Source organism: Alexandromys fortis, unplaced genomic scaffold (genome assembly GCF_014885135.2).
Source record: "Alexandromys fortis isolate MF-2015 unplaced genomic scaffold, M_Fortis_MF-2015_v1.1 scaffold_50, whole genome shotgun sequence".
Taxonomy (NCBI): Eukaryota; Metazoa; Chordata; class Mammalia; order Rodentia; family Cricetidae; genus Alexandromys; species Alexandromys fortis.
In genome coordinates, this window is record NW_026067932.1 from 8,810,492 (window position 1) to 8,830,267 (window position 19,776).

At 48.0% G+C, this 19,776-nt stretch overlaps 1 protein-coding gene across 1 annotated transcript in view; it reads left to right on the forward strand.

The window, feature by feature from the left end:
- The window catches only part of Stab2 (stabilin 2), a 135,463-nt gene that overhangs the window by 74,459 nt on the left and 41,228 nt on the right, over positions 1 to 19,776 (forward strand). The window contains exons 32-42 of the mRNA XM_050145546.1: positions 1,195 to 1,293; positions 1,384 to 1,491; positions 2,870 to 3,001; positions 6,733 to 6,861; positions 8,321 to 8,377; positions 9,862 to 9,954; positions 11,082 to 11,277; positions 13,889 to 13,984; positions 16,091 to 16,136; positions 16,858 to 16,934; positions 18,204 to 18,329. Of these exons, the coding sequence (XP_050001503.1) occupies positions 1,195 to 1,293; positions 1,384 to 1,491; positions 2,870 to 3,001; positions 6,733 to 6,861; positions 8,321 to 8,377; positions 9,862 to 9,954; positions 11,082 to 11,277; positions 13,889 to 13,984; positions 16,091 to 16,136; positions 16,858 to 16,934; positions 18,204 to 18,329 (1,159 nt within the window). The remainder of the gene's footprint in view (positions 1 to 1,194; positions 1,294 to 1,383; positions 1,492 to 2,869; positions 3,002 to 6,732; positions 6,862 to 8,320; positions 8,378 to 9,861; positions 9,955 to 11,081; positions 11,278 to 13,888; positions 13,985 to 16,090; positions 16,137 to 16,857; positions 16,935 to 18,203; positions 18,330 to 19,776) is intronic.

A 19,776-nucleotide genomic window follows, 5' to 3' on the forward strand; every position in this document is an offset into this window, starting at 1 on the left:
CCGCCCCCCCCCCAGTCACACAATGGCCTCGCGCCCGCCCTCCAGTCACGCAATGGCCTCCAACCATTCAATGGCCTCGAGCCTATACCCCCCCTCCAGTCACGCCTGCCCTCCAGTCACACAATGGCTTCGCGCCTGCTCTCCAGTCACATGATGGCCTCGCGCCCGCCCTCCAGCCACTCAATGGCCTCCAGCCACTCAATGGCCTCGCGCCCACCCTCCAGTCACACGACAGCCTCCAGCCACACACTCACCTCGGGTCACCGCCTGGCTCGGGAACCGACGCGGGCTCCTCAGCTGTCGGCTGTCAGGCTGTCAGCGCTGCTCACCACCAGCCAGTCTTCCAGCACCAGCACGCGAGCGAGAAGATGGTGAAGATGGCATCCCGAGAGCTCCGGAAGTGACGTTCCTTCATTTGCATACTCACACCCGGCAGCCAATAGCATGGCGAGTGCCTCAGGGCCTCGACTCCTCCCCTTCCGGTCTCAGGGTCTCAGTCTTCCTCCGGCAGTTGGCGTTCTGGGGTCTCAAGGCTCAGTGCCTCTGTCGGGCGCCCCCTGTCCTTTGCTGAGCTCTTCCAGGGCTACCGGGGCCCCATCAATGTCGGCCGAGACTGCAGAGAGGAGGAAAAGAAATGTTACCGCATTCAGGTTCTAGAAGAAGAAGATTGGGAGGAAAAGGGAGGGGTCGCGTGTCTGGGGGAAGGTCTCAGCAACAGCTCATTTGCACATTTGCACGAGGCCCTGGGCTCCAGACCTGGATCGCATGCACACATAGCCAGAAATCTAACTATGTATGGAAAATGGTCCTATCTCTTCTGCTTTTTACCAAGCAACATGTTTTCTTATAAGGCAAATTCAGGTTTATAGTAGACTTAAGGGTCCCAGGATAAGAAGCAAAGAATTCAAAGGCTAAGTTCATGAAAGTTAGAGGGGATTCCTAAGGAGAGCTAAAAGGTCTTTTGCATGAGAGGACGTTTTCCCCAAATGGAGAGTAAATTTAAGGAGAACTTAAAAGTGAACGAATATTTTCAGTTCTTCTAGTGTGGTCACTTTCCATCCTGGAATAACTTGTTCTGAAAATTACCAAAAAGTTGTTAGTCACTTCTGCCCAAAGAACCCAACAGGGCTTCCGTGTGGACAGCAAATGGTAACAAAATTTGCTAAATAGAATTTCGGGGCTTTCTGTTCCCAGGTGCTGGTGCCCCAAAGAAGTCTGACTGGCTCCCTACCAAACCTCCTCACCCGTCTGGACCAGATGCCCGACTATTCCATCTTCCGAGGCTATATCATTGCAAGTACCATCTTCTCTGCATAACCATCTTGTGAAGCGGCCAGGGCCCTGGGCAGGGCCCTCACTGGCTGCCCTGTCTTTGCTTTGCAGCAATACAATCTGGCAAGCGCGATCGAGGCTGCAGACGCTTACACTGTGTTTGCTCCAAACAATGAAGCCATCGAGAGTTATATCAGGGAAAAGAAAGCCACAACTCTGGTAGGTATCACCCGCCATCATCAACATTTTTCTCTTTAAGATTGTGAGCGTGGGTGTGTGCATGTGTGTGTATACGTGTGGGTATATGTGTGTACATGTAGAGTGTAGATAGAAACTGCACATTGGTTTCCTGGCTGCCCTGACCTGAATATTCACACAGAAACTATATTAATTTATAACACTGCTTGGCCAATGGCTCAAGCATATTTCTAGCTAGCTCTTATATCTTAAATTAACCCATTTCTGTTACTCTGTGTATTGTCATGTGTCTTGTAGCCATACCAGTCCTCTGGCATCTTGCTTCTTGGGCAGCTCGCTAGCATCTCTCCCCACTCCACCACTCTGCATCTGTGAGTCCTCAGTTTGATTGCCCTGCCTAACTTTATCCTGCCTTGCTATAGGTCAATCAGCTTTATTACTAACCAATGAGAGTAATGCATATTCAAAGTATACAGAAGGATTGTCCCACAACAGAGAAAGAAAGAAACTAAAATATAATTTACCTGGTGTCCATGAAAGTATGTATTCCCTTTTTATGTGAAAAAAAATGTCCTTAACATCTCATTAGGGATATGAAAATATTAATTTGCATATCAAAGAATTATAATTATCTATAATTACAGTCCAAACTAATTATGTAAGTGGAAACCACTTGAGCATTTGCAGATAGATTTTTTTCCACACTGTCATCTTTTAATGTCAGAAAAATTACCCCTTTGCCACTGCAATTCTGGGTTGGTTTTTTTTTTTTTTTTTTGGTATTTTTAGTCTTTTGAGACAGTTTCTATCTGAGTGACAGCGCTGGCTGTCCTGGAACTCACTCTGTAGAACAAACTGGCCTCAAAATTGCAGAGAGTATCCCAAGTGCTAGGACTAAAGGTCTGCTCCACTACCTCCCAACAGCGCTTTTTTTTTTTTATTTCAAAACTCTTTGCATTGATATAATTGATTGCAGTTATTTTGGATAGTGTTTTTGAAAGCATGTTTCTACTTGGGAATATTTTATTTTAATGGTACTAAAATATTTGGAATAATTTTCATGTTCTTGTCAGTGATATTTTCTATTTTATTTAGAAGTATATATAATTTTTATGATATTAATTGCTAAAGCTCTTTTTATGTTCAATTTTTGAAGCGTAAATCTTTGTAATATCAAAGAAATCATTTTCAAAATCTACTCACTGCTTGGATCATGCCCATCTAGGTGCTCTTGGCGGTCCTACCTGGAAATTCACAGCTCACCTTATTGCCTGATACCTCTGTGCTCTGGTGTCTTGCACACGGACAAGGCACTACTTCTCTTTGCGGCCCCATGGCTCCGGCACAGTGGAGCCGAATCTAGTCCACTGGCTGACTTCTTCTTATGTGTGTGTCACAGGAGGAAGACGTTCTTCGGTACCACGTGGTCCTGGAGGAGAAGCTCCTGAAGAATGATTTGCACAACGGCATGCACCGAGAGACCATGCTGGGCTTCTCCTACCACCTTGGCTTCTTTCTCCACAATGATCAGGTACATCTCTTTAAAAAACAAAAACAAAAAAAAAAAAATCAAGAGCAGGTGAAAAAGGAGCAAAAAAAAAAACTCAGAGACTCTCAACCCTCATCTCTTCCATACTGGAAGAATACCTCCTGTCCTCCTAAGCCTTATCAACAAGGAAAGGTTGTTTCTGTTGAATCAGAAAGCAGTGGATAAAGGACATGCTCAGTCTCCCACTCACAGGTCATGTGATCAGCCAAGCCCTACCAACTTTGGAGTCCAAACAGTAACAGGCACTCAACCCAACAGAGAATCTTCAGTCTGCAAGCTGGAAGGGAGGTTTGTTTCTCAAAAAAAAACTTTCAGGGTGTGGCACTGGCTTCAGTAATTCAGGAGTCTAGTTGTAATGGTCTGCTCTGTCCCTTTAAGAGACAAGCCACGCCCACTCCCTCCCTGCCAAGGTAAGCTGATCTTAAGCTTCCAGCCTGAATCCCTTCCTTTCCATCTCTCTCTGTCAGCTTCTGTCTCTCCCTTCTTCCCACCTCTCCCCTTCCCCATCTCTCTCTGTCTCTGTGTCTCTCTCTGCTCTTCTCCCTTTTCCCTAAATAAATAAATATCCAACCTCACTCGGCATGGTGTGCTTATCCATATCTCTGTCTCTTGCCAGCCACATAGCTCCCTGCCCAGAAGCAGCCACCTTCGGAGACCTGCGGCGTGGTCTCGCGGTGTGCCCATCCGTCTCTCCTCATGAGACTGGTTGTCCCCTTAAGGTCTCTCTCCCACCACAAGGCTCCCTGCCTGCGACTTGCTGCCCCTCATGGCCCACTGCAGCCACTTGGGGAACTGCACGGTCCCTGCCTGAGACTGGTGGCTCTCGGCCTGCTGCCTGCTGCCACTTTGGGGACCTGCAGTGTCATCTCATGGCCTGCTGCCTGCTGTAACCACTTGGGGATCCGCAGCATTTTTACTTAAACCATAACACTAGTGATATACATTAAGTTCTGCAGTCAAACAAATGACCATTAATATCGCATAATCATGGGAATACATCCACCACCATAGTGGCATTCCAGTGATCACCTCACACAATACCTACATAGTTAAATGGTTAGTGTTCATAAAAAAGACTTCCTGAAATTAGTTATTAATAGTTGTGATATAAAATTCTGCTCCTGTAGTGCAAATGCCACATTTTAAAACTGTATGAAAATTTAACAAGAAACAATATAATTCTAAAATAAATTATCAGAAGAAAAATTTGTTGCCTGGTCTACCAAGTGAGTTTCAGGACAGCCAGGGAAACACAGAGAAACGGTCTCAAAAAATAGAGCCACTGTGGAGCCAGGCATGGAGACAGTCTTAGTGAAGCTTTCTGTTACTGTGATAAACGCCATGAGAGAGGGCAAGGCAGGCTCTGGAGCAGAGGCCACAGAGAAGTTCTGCTTACCGGCTTGTTGCTGGCTTGCTCAGTTTGTTTCTTACATACCCACAGACCACCTGCTCAGGGGTAGCACCACCCACAATGGGCTTGGCTCTCCCACATCAATCATCAATCAAAAAAAGACCCTACGTATGTACCTACAGGCCAATCCTAAAAAGGCATCTTTCTTGGTTAAGATTCTTCCAAATGGCACTACCTTACATCACGTTTAGAGGCTAAGGAAGAAGGATCACAAGTTTAAGACAGTCCTAAGGTGACCTGAGTGTCATGGTTTGAATGAGAATGACCTCCATAGGCTCTTACATTTGGATGCTTGGTCCTTGATTAATGGAACTGTTTGGAAAGGATTAGAAGGTGTGGCCTTTTTAGAAAGGTATAGCAGCAGGCTTTAAAGTTTCGAAAGTTCAGACCAGACCCAGCTTCTCCCTCCCTCCTTCCTTCCCTCCCTCTGTCTCTCTCTGTCTACCCCCCTCCCTCCCTCTCTCTGTCTTTCTCTGTCTCTCTCTCTCTCAGCTACTGCCCCAGTGCCATGCCTGTCTGCTCCCCTCTGTGACGAGCGTGGACTAACTCCAAAACTGTAAGCCAGCCCTCCATTAAATGCTTCGTTTTATGAGAGTTGCCCTGGCCGTGGTATCTCTTCACAGCAACAGGACTTGCCAAGGGAGATGGGGGGCAGCAGGAGAGCACAAGCACACTGTATTGGAATGAGCATTTAATGGTGCAGTCTTAGAAGCAATAATATTATTTGATCCTTTAACAAGATAAAATCTTTTACAATTTCTTCACTGATGCCATCATTGAAATAAATAAATTGGTATGTAAACCTTTAAAAAATTTTATGTAAACATCTAGCTAAATCCAGGCGCAGTGGCACATGCCTTTAATCCTAACACTTGGGAAGTAGAAGCACACAGATCTCTGTGAGTTTGAGGCCAGCCCGGTCTACAAAGTGAGTTCCAGGCCAGCCAGGACTGTTTTTCAGAGAAATCCTATTTCAGAAAACCAAAACTAACATTAAAAATAATGTTAAATTTAAAAAAATAGAGATTTTTATAAAGAACTCTTTTACTTTCTTCATTGCTTGTAGAATAATCTAATCCCAAACATTTATCTCACTCCATATCGGTGTTCAGAGTCTGGCAAATACATTTTCCTTATAAATGTATTTATTTTTTCAGAAATAGCAATGCTCTTATTGATGGAAAGCTTTCCTTTTGTTGTTATTTTTAGTCTTTCCTCTCTATTTCGTGAGGCAGAGATGGATATTAATGCTGATAATGGAGCTGCCGTCAGTGCTCTGACGTTCATCTTCTACTAGCCCAGAAATCTCCCGATTTGGAGCAGGCTTTAACAATAGAAGCATTGCTTCTGCTTTCTCTGTGGCCACGGCAGCAGAGGGAAAGTGCTTTCTAATTGAGTAGGTGTGTTTATATAAAATTTTCAACGAAACCCATAATTCCCTGCATATATCTCATGGTGGAAACGATTCAGATCCTTTAGGTGCCAAATTAAGTAGGAACACATCAGATGTTCTGCTCTCGGGGTGTTCAAAAATAGCTCAGCATCTTGGGGTTCTGGAAGTTTGTGCTGTCAGCAACTATTTGAGCCTAAATGAGTTTTCCTCGCGGTTTTCTCAGTGTTCGTTGACCTTGAAATGGCAGTGGGGAGCTCAGTCCTCACATACCCTAACATCCAAACAGAGATCCCTTCGCTGCCAGCCAGTCATATTCAGTAGCGATTTCAACAGTAAGAATCGTTGATGATACCATTTGATACTTTTGTGAATTTTAAATCCTTATTGAAGACCAACACATTATGCTCCATGCACTAAGTTTTCCCTCTCTCCCATCCTCATTGTCGTTTTCGCCTTCCTACGAGTTGCTGGAAAATTAGCCACGAGCTAGAGACACGCGGAAAGGCTGCATTGTGTTCCCTGTGTCTTGGTTAGGGGAGACGCCCATGCCTGTGGACCACACAGCACAGGCGAGCGTGTCCGTAAAGCCAGCTTCTCAGCTGGCACAGCCTGGGCTCTTAAGGCGGCCATTTTTAAACAAACATAAACCAGTTAATCTGAGAGATGGGACATGCCCTGGAGATGATGTAGAGCGACATTTTCCTTTACTAAGAGGAATGCTGAGGTTTGGGAAAGCCATTGGCCCAATACCACACAGCTTCATAAGGCCAGTTGCAGAACTGTGATTCAGATTCCCCTTTTCCACGCCAGCCAAACCGGAATATCTCCCAGACTGTTGTCATATTTTTGAGGGCCCCACTTCCTGTCTTCTGCATCTCCCTGAATACCACCTTATTCTCTCGTTCACAGCTGTTTGTAAACGACGCTCCAATAAACTACACCAACGTGGCCACAGATAAAGGAGTGATCCACGGTCTGGGGAAAGTTCTGGAAATTCAGAAGAACAGATGTGACGAAAACGACACCACCATTGTGAGAGTAAGTTATATCAAGGGCCAGCGGGGGAAATAATCGGTTACGATTTTTTAAAAATTGTAAATGGGGCCAGGGAGATGTCTCGGTGGGTGAAGGTGCTTGCCACAGAGTCCCCAAGACCCCTGTGGTGAGAGGAGCAACATGAATTCTGCAAGTTGTCCTCCACACACGTACAGCTGCAAATGCGCACACACTCAAAATATAATAAAAATCTTTAAATAATAACAATCTTACTTAAGGGTTTTCTATGAGGTGATCTCAATTTAAGTCAAAACCTCCTCCTTCGTTATGACTGGGGCTGTAGCTCAGAAGTAAGTGCTGGCCTCGTGTGCATGAGGCCTGGGTTCCATCCTGAGCACTGAAGAGGTGTCTGCTTTGTGAGCATCTCTGGCGTACCAACAAAGAATGCAAGGCTGTAGATGGCAGGGACGAGCCAGACACAGCCCAGAGCTCAGCAGGCTGTCATCTAATGGGACGAGCTATGCCTAGCTTGCCTGGGGAAGGGGAGGTGATGACAGTGTTGAGCAAGATTCTGAAGCCCCGGGTCCCCTGCAGAGGGAAACTGTGCCAGGGAGAGGTCAGTGGTTCACCAGAGACAGGTACTGACTAAGGCTGGTGGACCAGAAGACGCGTTTGGAAATGAGCCAGTTCAGTGTGGGACGGATGCACAAGGGCAAGCCGGTGGCTGCAGGCTGTGCGACAGTACCTGTCGGTGATAGGAGCAGCTGCTGGGGCTTATTAGGTATTTAACCCAGCACTCTAAACACTTTACATGTGTTAACCCACATGATCCTCACAACACCCCCCAAAAACTAAGGACGTTGACTGTCTCCAATCTCCACATGGAAAAGGAGCCACAGGGAGGTTCTGCCACACAGAAGCAAGTGGCAGAGACGGGATTCAAATCTGGGCACCCTGGCCCTAGAAACAATTCACAAAGTGACACTTCACTGTCAGGCAGGAACCAGTAGAGGCACCTTCTCCCCATCTGGAAGGTGGCACTCAGAAGTTTCTGCCTTTCTGTCTTGTGTTCTCTGTATGTGTTATTTTGGTGGCGGGTTCCAGACCTGCAGCCCCCAGCAGCACCATGTGCAGTCACAGCACAGCAGCAGGCTCTGTGTGTGACACATTGTCTCTTCATCTGACCCAGGTCACTAAACAAGGCTTCAGTGCATCAGTCAGTTGGTGCTAGAGAATTCAGATTTAGGTGGGCGATGTCTCTGTGTTTTAAGAGGCTATTGGATTCCTAGGACTGCTGTAGATGAAAGCGGTGTTCAGACATGCGAGGCACGGAGCCAAGAGCCCGTCCGAGAGAATGCTAGCTCGTCCCAGAGAACACTAGGGGGGGGGGGCCAAGCAGGTGTTCTAAAACCTGCAGCTCCAAACTCTTATTTGCAGCTTCATTTTGCACTGAAATTAATAACCTTGACATGACCTCTTTATCTCTATACTTCTTACCAAGGGAATTTGTGGGAAGTGTTCCCAGGAAACAATCTGCCCACTTGGAACAAAACCACTCGTAAGTACAATACTTTTATCTTATTTAAAAAAAAAAGTCTCCAGAGAAGAGAGAGTCCAAGTTGGAAAGCATGTATTTTTCTTCTTCTGCCCCCTTTCTTCCCTGGGTTTATTTCTAGCTTTTTATGCACTGTGCATTTTTTTAAGGAAAGGGGTTACTTTGGCTTCCAGGTGGAGGTTCTGGCCCCTGTGGTGAGGAACTCACAGCAGCAGGAGCCTGTGGCGGCTGGGCACACTGCATAGACCGTCCAGAATCGGGGCTGGGGTAGCTTGGGCTCTGCTCACTTCCTTTTTTTAAAAATCTTTTTATTAATGAAATTTATTCTTTGGCAGTTCCCTACGCATATATAAAATACATTCTGATTAAACCCACCCCAGCCTCTCTTACCTGTTAGCACACACAAGCCAGTCTCTTGCCCACACTCTTTTGTATCGTGTCCCACTGAGTTTAACCAGGGCTCTTACTGTCGCCATGGATATGGGACTGTCCACAGAGCATGATGGGAACGTGTCTCCAGCGAGGGAGACAGAACTGAAGACAATGACTCCTCTTACCCTATCCATCAAGTAGTTTCCTTGGGAAGAGTAGGGCCCCATGGGCTCCTCCCCCGTCCTTGACGGCTGACAGGCCCAGTCTTGGGCAAGCCCAGTGCCGTGAGCTCATGGTTGCACTGGCTGTGTCACGCCTGGAGAATACACTTTGACCACCCTTCTCCCATTGGTGTGCGTCTTCATAGCCTTGAATACGGGATTGTGAGGGACTAAGGGAAATTTAATTCATAATGAAAATAGAAAGAGGTCCATAAACCACCATGCAATCCAAGAAAGCACGTTTCACTTTCTACATCTTTTTATACTAACTGGTTAAGGACAGCAAGCAGCAAGCTATTCTGTGAGCGATGGCCATCGCCTTGTCCCGTAGCCAGCCTGATAGGCTCCTCCCACCTGGTTCCCTTTTATAATTGAAGTCACAACTGACCTTCCCAAAGAAACAGGTGTAAACGTTAAAAAGGTAGACACGTTTTTAAATTTATTACCAATCAACTGTTTCTTATAGCTTCTTCTTATCCGCTAACAACCGTGACAGAGAATGAGTCTCTGTATAATTCAGGATAAACAGCGAATACCAAGTCTCTCACTTGGTTTTAATTTGGTAGTATATATTATAAATCTTTATGAGCAAACAATAAATCAATAGACAAATTAAAGCTTAAGTTTAATGAATATACAGGGCTGGAAGGATATTATTATCTGGCTTTTTAAAAAAAAATTCCTCCAAGTTTGTTCTAGTCTTCTAGAAAAACATTCTTGGCGACCACTGCTTTGCAGTATAACTTTGGGTTTTCCCCCGTGCCCTAGAGCGGACAGCACTGCGGTTCGCTTGTGTTCTTGCTTATGACGTAGCACCAAGAAGCCACAACACACCCTTTCCAGAACATGTTAGGGGGAAAGTGTCTCTTCCTAACTAAAGGAGTGACTCCACAGGGCGAGACCAGGAAGTGCATCTACACCATTTACTTCAAGGGGAAGAGGTCCGTCTTCCTGGGGTGCCAGCCAAAGTGTGTGAGGACCCTCATCGTGAGTATGCGCGAGCCTTCTGAGTGCCCAGTCAGTGCAGTCATTCGTCCTCTAGCTTCCCAGAGTGCTTCAGCGGAGTTCTTCCCCACCTCATCTCCATCACTGCTGTCGTAGTGCCGGTGACAGGAAAATGTGGGAAATCCCTCAAATCAGAAAGTGGGTAAAAGGCCAAGCCTCAGCTGGGTTAGGAGGAACCTGGGGTGGAAGGTGAAGGGTCCGGCTCTTTTCTCACCACATGCTTCTGCGATGACACTTAGCGCCATTAATTAGTTAATTAAATGTAACAGGAGACCAAGAACATAGCAAGGGCACTCGGTCATGCAGAACATGGAACCCCAAGACCCAGGATCTCTGAATGTCACTTTGGAATGTTCTGGAAATTTCCTTATGACTTACTGTCCTGCTTCTTCCCCGGAGGATGAGCCCCCTTCTTCCATGAGCTTATACACTGCAGAGCGTGGGACTGGAGAGAGTCTTATGTCTTACTGCACTTAAGAATAAAGGCAGCGAAGGCAAACAGACCTCCAGTGGGGCTTCCCTGACCCACAAGAGACTCTCGGAGAATGCCAAAGCATCCACTCTTTCTGTAGATGAAGCACCGTCCAGCTGAAGGGTCCCTGGCTGGAGGTGCTGAAGGCTTGTTGGGTCCTCCCACCCCTCCAGGCTCACCTGTGTTAGTCTTTGTTGCTTGGAGCCCCAGCCTATAACCCCAGGCTCAGGAAGTAGATGTTCAGCTCTCCAGGGCCAGCACCAGCTAAATGAGGCCCTGTCACAACAACAACAGTAATAAACTTTTAATCTGGCCCAAACTAGCTTCGCAGTGGCCACCCCCCTAAGTCCTAGGATGACAGGCATGCACCACCAGCCTGGTCCCTTTGGTCTATTCTTCCCGCCTCCCCTCCTGGGCATTCTCCATTTTCATCTCACAACTTTTGATTTTCCCCTTCCCTGCCTGCGGGGCTGGCAAGTGACCTAGGACATGGCTGAGCCTCACTCTGTCCTCAGAGGGCTCTGTCCCCTGTCCCTAAGAAACCCTGGAGTCTAGGAAACAGGCAGGTGCACACGGGATCCCAGGAGTCCCCAGAGCAGAAGATAAACACCTGCACCACCTCGTCCTTCCCTTTCAGACAAAAGCGTGCTGTGCTGGCTTCTTTGGCCCACAATGCCAAGCCTGCCCCAGGAAGGATCAGAATGTGTGCTCTGGGAACGGCTTCTGTCTGGACGGCGTGAATGGCATCGGCACGTGCAAATGTGAGCAGGGCTTCAATGGGACGGCCTGCGAGACCTGCATAGAGGGCAAGTACGGTGTCCACTGTGACCAAGGTGAGCACCGCCCCTGCCCAGACCCTGCCCCCCTCAGTCCTGAGACTGGGCAGCAGCGTGGGGTGGAAGAGCAGCAGCTTCAATACCCACTGCCCAGCTTCTCCTTGGGCAGCGGCAATGACCTAGCATTATACTGCAAAGTGAAAGACTCTGTGAGCCAATTAAAGTAGTCTCAGGACTCAGGGAGCTAAGGCAAGAAAATGCCCTGAGTCAGAGACCAGCTTGGGCTACAGGGAGAGTCGCTGATGTTTGTTTGTTTGTTTGTTTGTTTGTTTGTTTGTTTGAAGCCTGTGCTGTTTCATTCACGTAGAGCAGTGTTCGAAAACATTTCCCGTCACTGATCTGGATGTATCCACCGACCCCCAATTGTTTGCTGACATTTCCAGCCCAACTCCGTCTCTCAGTTTGCCTGTGTGTGCTAATCACCATGATTAAACTATCTCCGTGGGCTCACTCAATAGTTAGTTGGGGGGGGGGGGAGGTAAGGACAGATTTGTCCTAATGACTCATTTAACCCCAAAGGAACGTCACCTACACTGGGGCTGCTGTACCCATCTCACAAACAAGGATATTAAGGCCAGGAACGTGAATGAGTTTCCCCAAGGTCAGCTGATGAGAAGCTGACCTCAATTCTGGATGCCTACCTTCCTGGACCCCTAAAACCATCGCCTCCACTGTCGCTGCTTTCACCAGCGACCTAAGTCAGACTCAGCTAATACATAACTGGGTGGCTGAAATCTGGCCATATGTCATTAAGTTAGACTCGCTTCCATTCGGGTAGAACTTCCCAACCTAGAACTGTGGGGGGCTCCATGCTGTCCACCAAGACCTAGAGCTGAATGCTTTTGGTGAGCAGTGGCGTTCATAGCTTTTACCAAGTTTGTATTTGTTCGTTTATTCTTTTACGACCTCCTAAACACATATCTATCACATTCTTTCATCAAGGTCCCCACCATTATCGTCTCTCTTCCCCTACCCTTCCCACTGAACCCCTCTTCTTCCCAAGCCCCCCTCCTATCATATCTTTTTTATGAACCACTGCATCTAATTAGGGTTGACTGTGTGAGACTGGGTCAATGGTTAGTTACTTGAGCAAGGTCAGTGTGCCAGTGGCTACCCTACGCTCCTGCCGTAACCTTTAACTCCCTCAGAAGGAGTGGGGCTTTACAAACTCCTGCCATCCCTGGGTGTTGATGAGCCCAAAGTCACGCAGGTCTAGGGCAGGCAGCAGTGGCTGAACCGTGAACTATAACAGTGCCGATCTGAGTTAATGGGCGCAGAACAGCCGCATCGTGTCCAGACGACAGTGATCACGGCACTCCTTCCCGCCGTGTCCTTCCCACCCCCTCTTCCATGCTGTGCCCTGAGCCTGGAGGGCATCTTAGCCGCTTTTCAATGGCTGTGACAAAATGCCATGGCAAAGACAACTTACAAAAGGAAGTGTCTAATCTGGGGGCTCGTGGTTCCAGAGGGTCATGACTATCATCTGACCCACAAGCATAAGGCAGAGAGGGAGCTATCTGGGATCTTGGAACCCCAAAGACCATCCCCAGTGACTTGCCTCCAACAAGGCCACACCTCCTCCAGCGAGGCCACACCTCCTCCAACAAGGCCCCACTTCCTAAGCCTCCCGAAACAGTTCCACCAACTAGGGACCGAGCGTTCAAATATATGAGCCTATGGGAGCCAGTCTTATTCAAACCACTACAGGTGTGATATAAATGTGCTGATCAGGGCTGAGCACTCAACAGTCACCTGTTCTCAGCACATTAACCAATCATGAGCCTCTGCATTAACCAGTTAACTACTTCCCACTGTAAATAAATAAATGCCTTTCTGATCAGGACCTAGAGAAGCACTAATTCGTGAGCATGCACGTAAATGTTTAGTGGGTGCTTTGACGCTATGTCCATTCAGCGAAACAACATAATAAGTCCCCCTCAACTACTGAGACCTCAAGAACAATGGCAATGGGTTTTTGAACCTACTGAACGTATTGGCTTTGTGGGAGCCTAGGCAGTTTGGATGCTCACCTTACGAGACCTGGATGGAGGAGGGTGGTCCTTGGACTTCCCACAGGGCAGAGAACCTTGATTGCTCTTTGGGCTGACGAGGGAGGGGGACTTGATTGGGGGAGGGGGATGGAAAGGGGAGGCAGAGGTGGGGAAGAGACAGAAATCTTTAATAAATTTAAAAAAAAAATAAGTCCCCCTCAAGAACCATTCATTGTCTTCCCAACTCCTGAGTTTGGCCAGGTTTGCAATACCATGCCTGAGCTTCTCTTGTGGAACAGGCCTAAGAACCAGTAAGAAATGTGCTGGTTTCTCCTTTAACAGTGGACATCATTGCACTAGTGGTCATATCTTGCCTGGAGTGACAAAAACCTACAGAGTTTGGGGAACCTTTGGGGCCTCCGTGACCAACAGCTCACAAGGAAGTACCCCAGCCTGGCACTGGAGTTTTTGTCTAACACCCATGGCTTTTAGAAGTAGCACTGTCCACTCTCTTTTTTAAATAGTATTTTTAAACTGGCTTACTGGGTACAGAGAAGTACGCCCCGTAAACGGTAAAGGAAATGTTGACCGTGAGTATGGTCATGTTTTCTACTTAGCGTGCTCTTGTGTCCACGGGCGGTGTAACCAAGGACCCTCAGGAGACGGCTCCTGCGACTGTGATGTCGGCTGGCGAGGCGTACACTGCGACATGGGTAAGAGTGTGTCCTCCGCGCGCTCTGTCCTCTGCCTGCCTCTCGGAAGAAACCTGTGTTCCTTGCTAAAGTAGGAACAGCACCATTTGTGAAATGAGGAAAAGCACAGAAGAGAAGCTATGGTACTGATGCCCAATGCTGGAGCCCCTATTAGTGATACTCTGTGTGACTTAGTGCAGAGCCATATGTGTGCCGGCCCAGACTACATATTTTATAACCTCCTTTCTCATTCCACAAGCACAGCGGGCATTTTCCTCTGTGTGGATGCACCGGGATCAGCGCCAATAATACTGCTACTAGAAACCCAATCTTTGTGTGCTTGTTTGCCGCAGTGCAGACAAGACCTCCCCCATGACAGACAGGCTAGCCGTCTGGCCCTGAGTTGCATCCCCTCCCTAATTGCACTTTCTAAAACTAATCTCCTGCTCATAAACAGTGTCACAAGGAGCATCTTTTATATGCCTCCGCCCACATTTGCCTTGTTAATTCATGTGATCAGCTCTGAGGTGGCTATCTGACAGGAGCTGGTGTTCTCAGGGAGGGTTTAGCTGCTCATTGCCAAATGGTCCAGTAGCAACATATCACTCTCCCAGCTTTAAGGTCTGATGGAGAACACATCGGCTCCAGTCTCCCATTGCAGTGAGGTTTTCATTGTACTCCGGGGGATAGTGATGAGAGGCAAGGAATGGCCTCAAAGAGACAAGAGATCTAATAATGTTTAGAGATCCAAAAGATTGCAGGACGTGAGAACAGAGGCAGAGAGGCAAACTGAATGGGGCAGGCAAGAGCCAGCTCAGTAAAAGTTAGATACATTGGTGTCTCAACTCAAGCTGTTCGGGAGCTACTGAAGAGTTTTAAATATGGCTGCAGTGATATCTTACTTGTATTTAGGAGAAATCAACCAGGCAGCAGATTCAAGAAAATGACCCCGGAAGCCAGCATCAGAGGCCTTGTTGTCCCTTCTGAGACAGGAACTAGAAAGGTCACAAGTGCCCACCAGCCTTGCGAGGGCTCCAGTGACAAGGCTTGTCTGAGGGATCGTCATTGCAAAGCTCCAGGAGAAGGCAGCGCTATAAAACACCACAGTGGGGAATCTAAAGGATTGCAGGCCAGGGGGACATCCCAGAGCCCGCATCAGATATTGGGGTGCAGAATCAGGATACAGTCTGGAAGAGGGTACATGGGGGGGGGAACATAAGCAAGAAGACATCCCAAGCAAGTCACTAGAATAAATGTAATGCTTTCCCCTCTCTTTAAGCTTCTCAGAGCGCAGTGCGTGGAAAACCAGGCTCATTTAAAAGGACAGGGAAGAGCCTAGAAACTAAGGCAACATTCCAGGAGACAATCCCTGTAATGGTGTAATTCTTAAATAAGGCAGCAGCAGGGCTTTGATGTGGACAGTGCCCCCTGGGGGTCAAATGGAGCAGAGACTGGTGGATGCAGGATGCTGAGGATGGTGCCCAGACTATGACTCAGGCAGCAGCATGGATGGTGGTCAATTAGGGAAGAGGACAGCTAGACCACTCAGCCTAGGAGCCACCCTTTCTCTTTCATGTCCGCCCTGCACTGACATCATCTCTGAATATTCTATTATCCACATCTCTGGAATCTCTCTTCCACATTCACCCTGTCCCCAGAAGCCTTGTGATCCAGCTCTCAGCCTTCCATCCTAGGTCCCATCCCTCTCCTTTCTATCCTCCACATAACTGCAAGAAAGAACTTTCCAGAACATACATAAAACAGGTAACACTTCTCAGCCCACTCCACCCCCAGGACTTCTTGATAACTTGCTTTGGCTTTTCATCACCTACAGAACAAGATTCAGAGTCCGTACCAGGAGCATTCAAAGGCCAGGCACTAACCGGCATCTACCTGGTTAGCAAGTATTAGTGCCTACCCCAGCCAGAGTTAGCATCCATCTGAGAGACACCCCATCATAGTGTAAATGACCTTCAGGTTTGTCTCTGGGCTCCCTGGAGCCAACATGAAAAGTGTTTACACAGTGGCAAGGATTTACATAGTTAAAAGTCAGTTCAAGGAACTCAGTCTTTTCCTACTACTATGGACTAAAGCAAGACTTCACAAACAGTTGGTCTTCTTTTTCAGAGATCACGAAAGACAACTGCAATGGGACCTGCCACACCAGTGCCAAGTAGGTGTCCTCTGACCTCCAGGGACAATACAAACTCAGTAGTTCTCACCTCAGACCCTACCCTGAGGGGACTGTTTCCCCAAAACCCTTGAACAGAATGTAGGATCCATCTAAGGAAGAAACTGGATGCCTCCGAAGAAACCACCATGAGTTGGCCAGATCCAGCATGTTCCATGAGCGGCCACTGACTTACCTAGCACACTGACAAGAATGCCAGTTGTCACCAGCCCGTGCCACAAGGGCTCTTTCAAAGGGAGGGCATCACTTGCAGTAAACATTGTCCCAGTCCACGGCCTAATGCCGCTTCCTATGGGCACATAAGCCTAGTAGCTGGGGTTAGACCGGAACCCACAGTCATCCTCATCACTGCCACTCGTCACGTGACCTGGAGCCAGTCCTTTACTTCCTCCCTGCCTCAGTGTCTCCCCTCACAAATGGCTCTAATAATCACACTGCCTTTCAGGGGCTGTTGTGTTACCTGTACACAACATGAAGCCCAAAGCTGAACCAGTCACATGGGTAGTGCTTGAAGACAAGTGACCATGCCTGGAGTGGCTGTGGTGGGAATCATGCCAGGAACCAGTTGTCCCCTCAGGCCTTTGGCAGAGCCTCTGAGTGCTTCATAGAGTTGGTAGCCTGGATGCTGGGCTGAAGGGGGATTATAAGCCATATGAGGGACGTGGTGTTTCTCTGAAAACGTCATTTGCCCTTTCCACTGCAGCTGCCTTCTCGATCCAGACGGCCAAGCCTCGTGCAAATGCGCGGCAGGATTCCAAGGGAATGGAACAGTCTGCACAGGCAGGTGGAGCGGGATCTGCGGAGAGTCTGTGTGGGCTGAGAGACCCGACTGGGCCTCAGGAGCTGGTGCCAGCCACCGGTGGTAACTCACATGTGACTGAGCAACTGACAGTGCCCAGCTCTGCATGGCTGGGGCATGTTGGTTTGGGATGGGCGGGCAATTTTTCACGTGCAACTACACTGCATCCGAGCAGTCGTGTGCAACCTTGAGAGCAACTGGAGTCAGCTCCTGGCTTTGAAAATTATGGATTTGATTGATTGAGGGTGTGTGAGCCATCAGGGCTCGGGAGTGGGTCAGTAAAGGGTTTAAGTCCTGGTTCTTCCTCCTGCCAGACTTGTAACTTTGCATGGGTGTTTAGCTGCCCTGAGCCCCTCTGCTCATTTGTAAAGTAAGCATCAAACCGTCTTCCCTTTAGAGTGCTATAAAGGATGAAATGGCCTCTCTGAGGACAGTGGCAGAGTAGGGCAGGGGTCAGGGGTCAGACCGTTGCCGCATCATTAGACCTCTGAGTTTGAACCGCAATGCTAACAATCTGTGTTACTTTGGGGTGTTGCTTGGCTGTGCCTTTCACCATCTGCTCGAGAGTCGTTTCACTGGGTAGTCGTATATGATCCAGATCGTGCCTATAAAGTGCTGAGAGATGGGAGCTGCTGTTCCTAGGGTACAGAATGTGTATGTAGCACTTGCTGAGAGATGTGAGCTGTTGTTCCTAGGGTACAGAACGCATACGTAGTACTGGGGTTACTGCTGATGTAGCAAAACACCATGACCAAAGCAACTTGGGGAGGAAAGGGTTTGTTTGACTTCTGCTTCCAGACCACTGTTCATCATTGAAAAGAGTCAGGACAGGAACTCAAACAAGGCAGGAACCTGGAGGAAGAGCTGATGCAGACGTCGTGGAGGGTTGCTGCTTACTGACTTGCTCCCCATGGCTTGCTCAACCTGTTTTCTTATAGAACCCAGCACCCAGGCCCAGGGTGGCTCCACCCACAGTGGGCTGGGCCCTCCCCATCAATCACTAATTAAGGAAATGCTCTGCAGGCTTGCCTACAGCCCGATCTTACAGAGACCTTTTCTCGATCAATATTCCCTCCTCTCTGATGACCATAGCTTATGTCAACTTGACATAAAACTAGCCAGCACACTCTCGCTGAGTAATCAGAAGGTCCAATGCCTTCTGGAGTTGTTCCATGGCTTCCTTTTATCAATGACACAGGGTTTAAAAAAAAAAAACACCTGACTCCTCCTGTCTGTCTCCTCTTCTACAGCCATCAATGCCTGTGAGGTCAGCAACGGAGGATGCTCTGCCAAGGCCGACTGTAAAAGAACCACCCCAGGAAGCCGGGTGTGTGTGTGCAAAGCAGGCTATACAGGTGACGGCATTGTGTGCCTCGGTAGGTGATCATTCCACCCTTGTCCATCTGGTGGAAGTAGTGTCAGAGCCCTGTTAAAATGTTCTGCTGTAGGAGCTTCTGTTGTTAAGACCGCTGCTGGGGTCCTAATGCAGTAGGCCTTGGCAGAAAAGCCCAAGGGTGTAGAACCGATGGACCCATAGGGGCAAGAAGATGTGCTGCCAAAGAAGTCACTTTGGGTGGAAGGAGAGAGCTCTTCAGCTAAAAGTTCTAGTAGCTACTCTCATTGATTTACAATGTTGCATATCTTAAAGTTCTCGTAGCTACTCTCATTGATTTACAGTGTTGTACATCTTAATTTTGAAAATTGCAGAAGGCTAGGGGTGTGTGTCTAAGGGCAGGGACCCTTAAACTATTTTCACATTACCCCATTTTATTATATACCTCGATGTTTTTAACAAAAACAGAACAGAGTCTCGCGATGCACAGTGTTTATACTTAACGCTGCTAACAGAATAAGTCCCTGAAAGTCCATGTAGCGCTTAAAGCGTGCTCGGCCAAGGGCACACAGCTCTGTTCTAGAGGCGTGCCCTAGAAAACTGTCTGAGTCTTAACCCACCAAAACGGTGACAGTCATGCTAGAAAGAGGCGTGCGCCCTTGCCCCACGTTCTCTCGCTAACAGTAGTCTGCTGCCCACTTTCTCCTCTGCTCTCTTTGAACGTTTTCATATTTCTCCTTAGTCGTTTGAGACTGTGCTGCGTAAGTCATGTTGATTTGTCCCCAGTAACTGAGTATGTGTTTCCTGAGAGTAAGGGCAGCTTGGTATGTAACCGCACCCAGTTCCTGACTTGAGTGAACTGAGTATCACTGTAATACTTCTTCTCACTATACTCGCACTCCTATTTTATCAACTGTCCCAATAATTCTTTAATGTGCGCTCTTTGGAGGACTGAGGATCGCATTAGTGTCTTAGCTCTTTGTTCTGATTCTTTGATACCATGTCTTTTATTTGGGGCTTGAGGGGGTTTCATTATTAGATTTCACTTATATATTCCAGACCAAACTATCACAAAAATCATGCACCGTTTGCAGGCTGTCACGAGTCTCAGAGTTTCCGTCCAGCCTTTGTTTATGATACAAATCTGACCACTAGGTCCAAGTGCTACCAAGCTATCCACCACGTAGTCTCTCCCCTGTGCCACTGTTAGTCACTGGGAGAAGCTTCAGGGTGGAGCCTCTGGTCCTCTTGTGAGTGTCCTGAACTGAGCGTCTGTCGATGAGTCTTCTCTAGCCCAGTCTTCCATGGTGGTTGTTTCGTTCCCAGGACTCCTCCATGTGTTGCACCAGTGGGCTGGGTGCTCAGAGTCTCACTCGAAACATTCCTGTTCATTCCACAGAGGGGCAGATGTAAGCCCACAGATGGTGCCTCTGCTAGAATTAGCCCAACCCGGGACCAGTGGGGGGAAAAGGGGTGGTTTTGAGAAACCA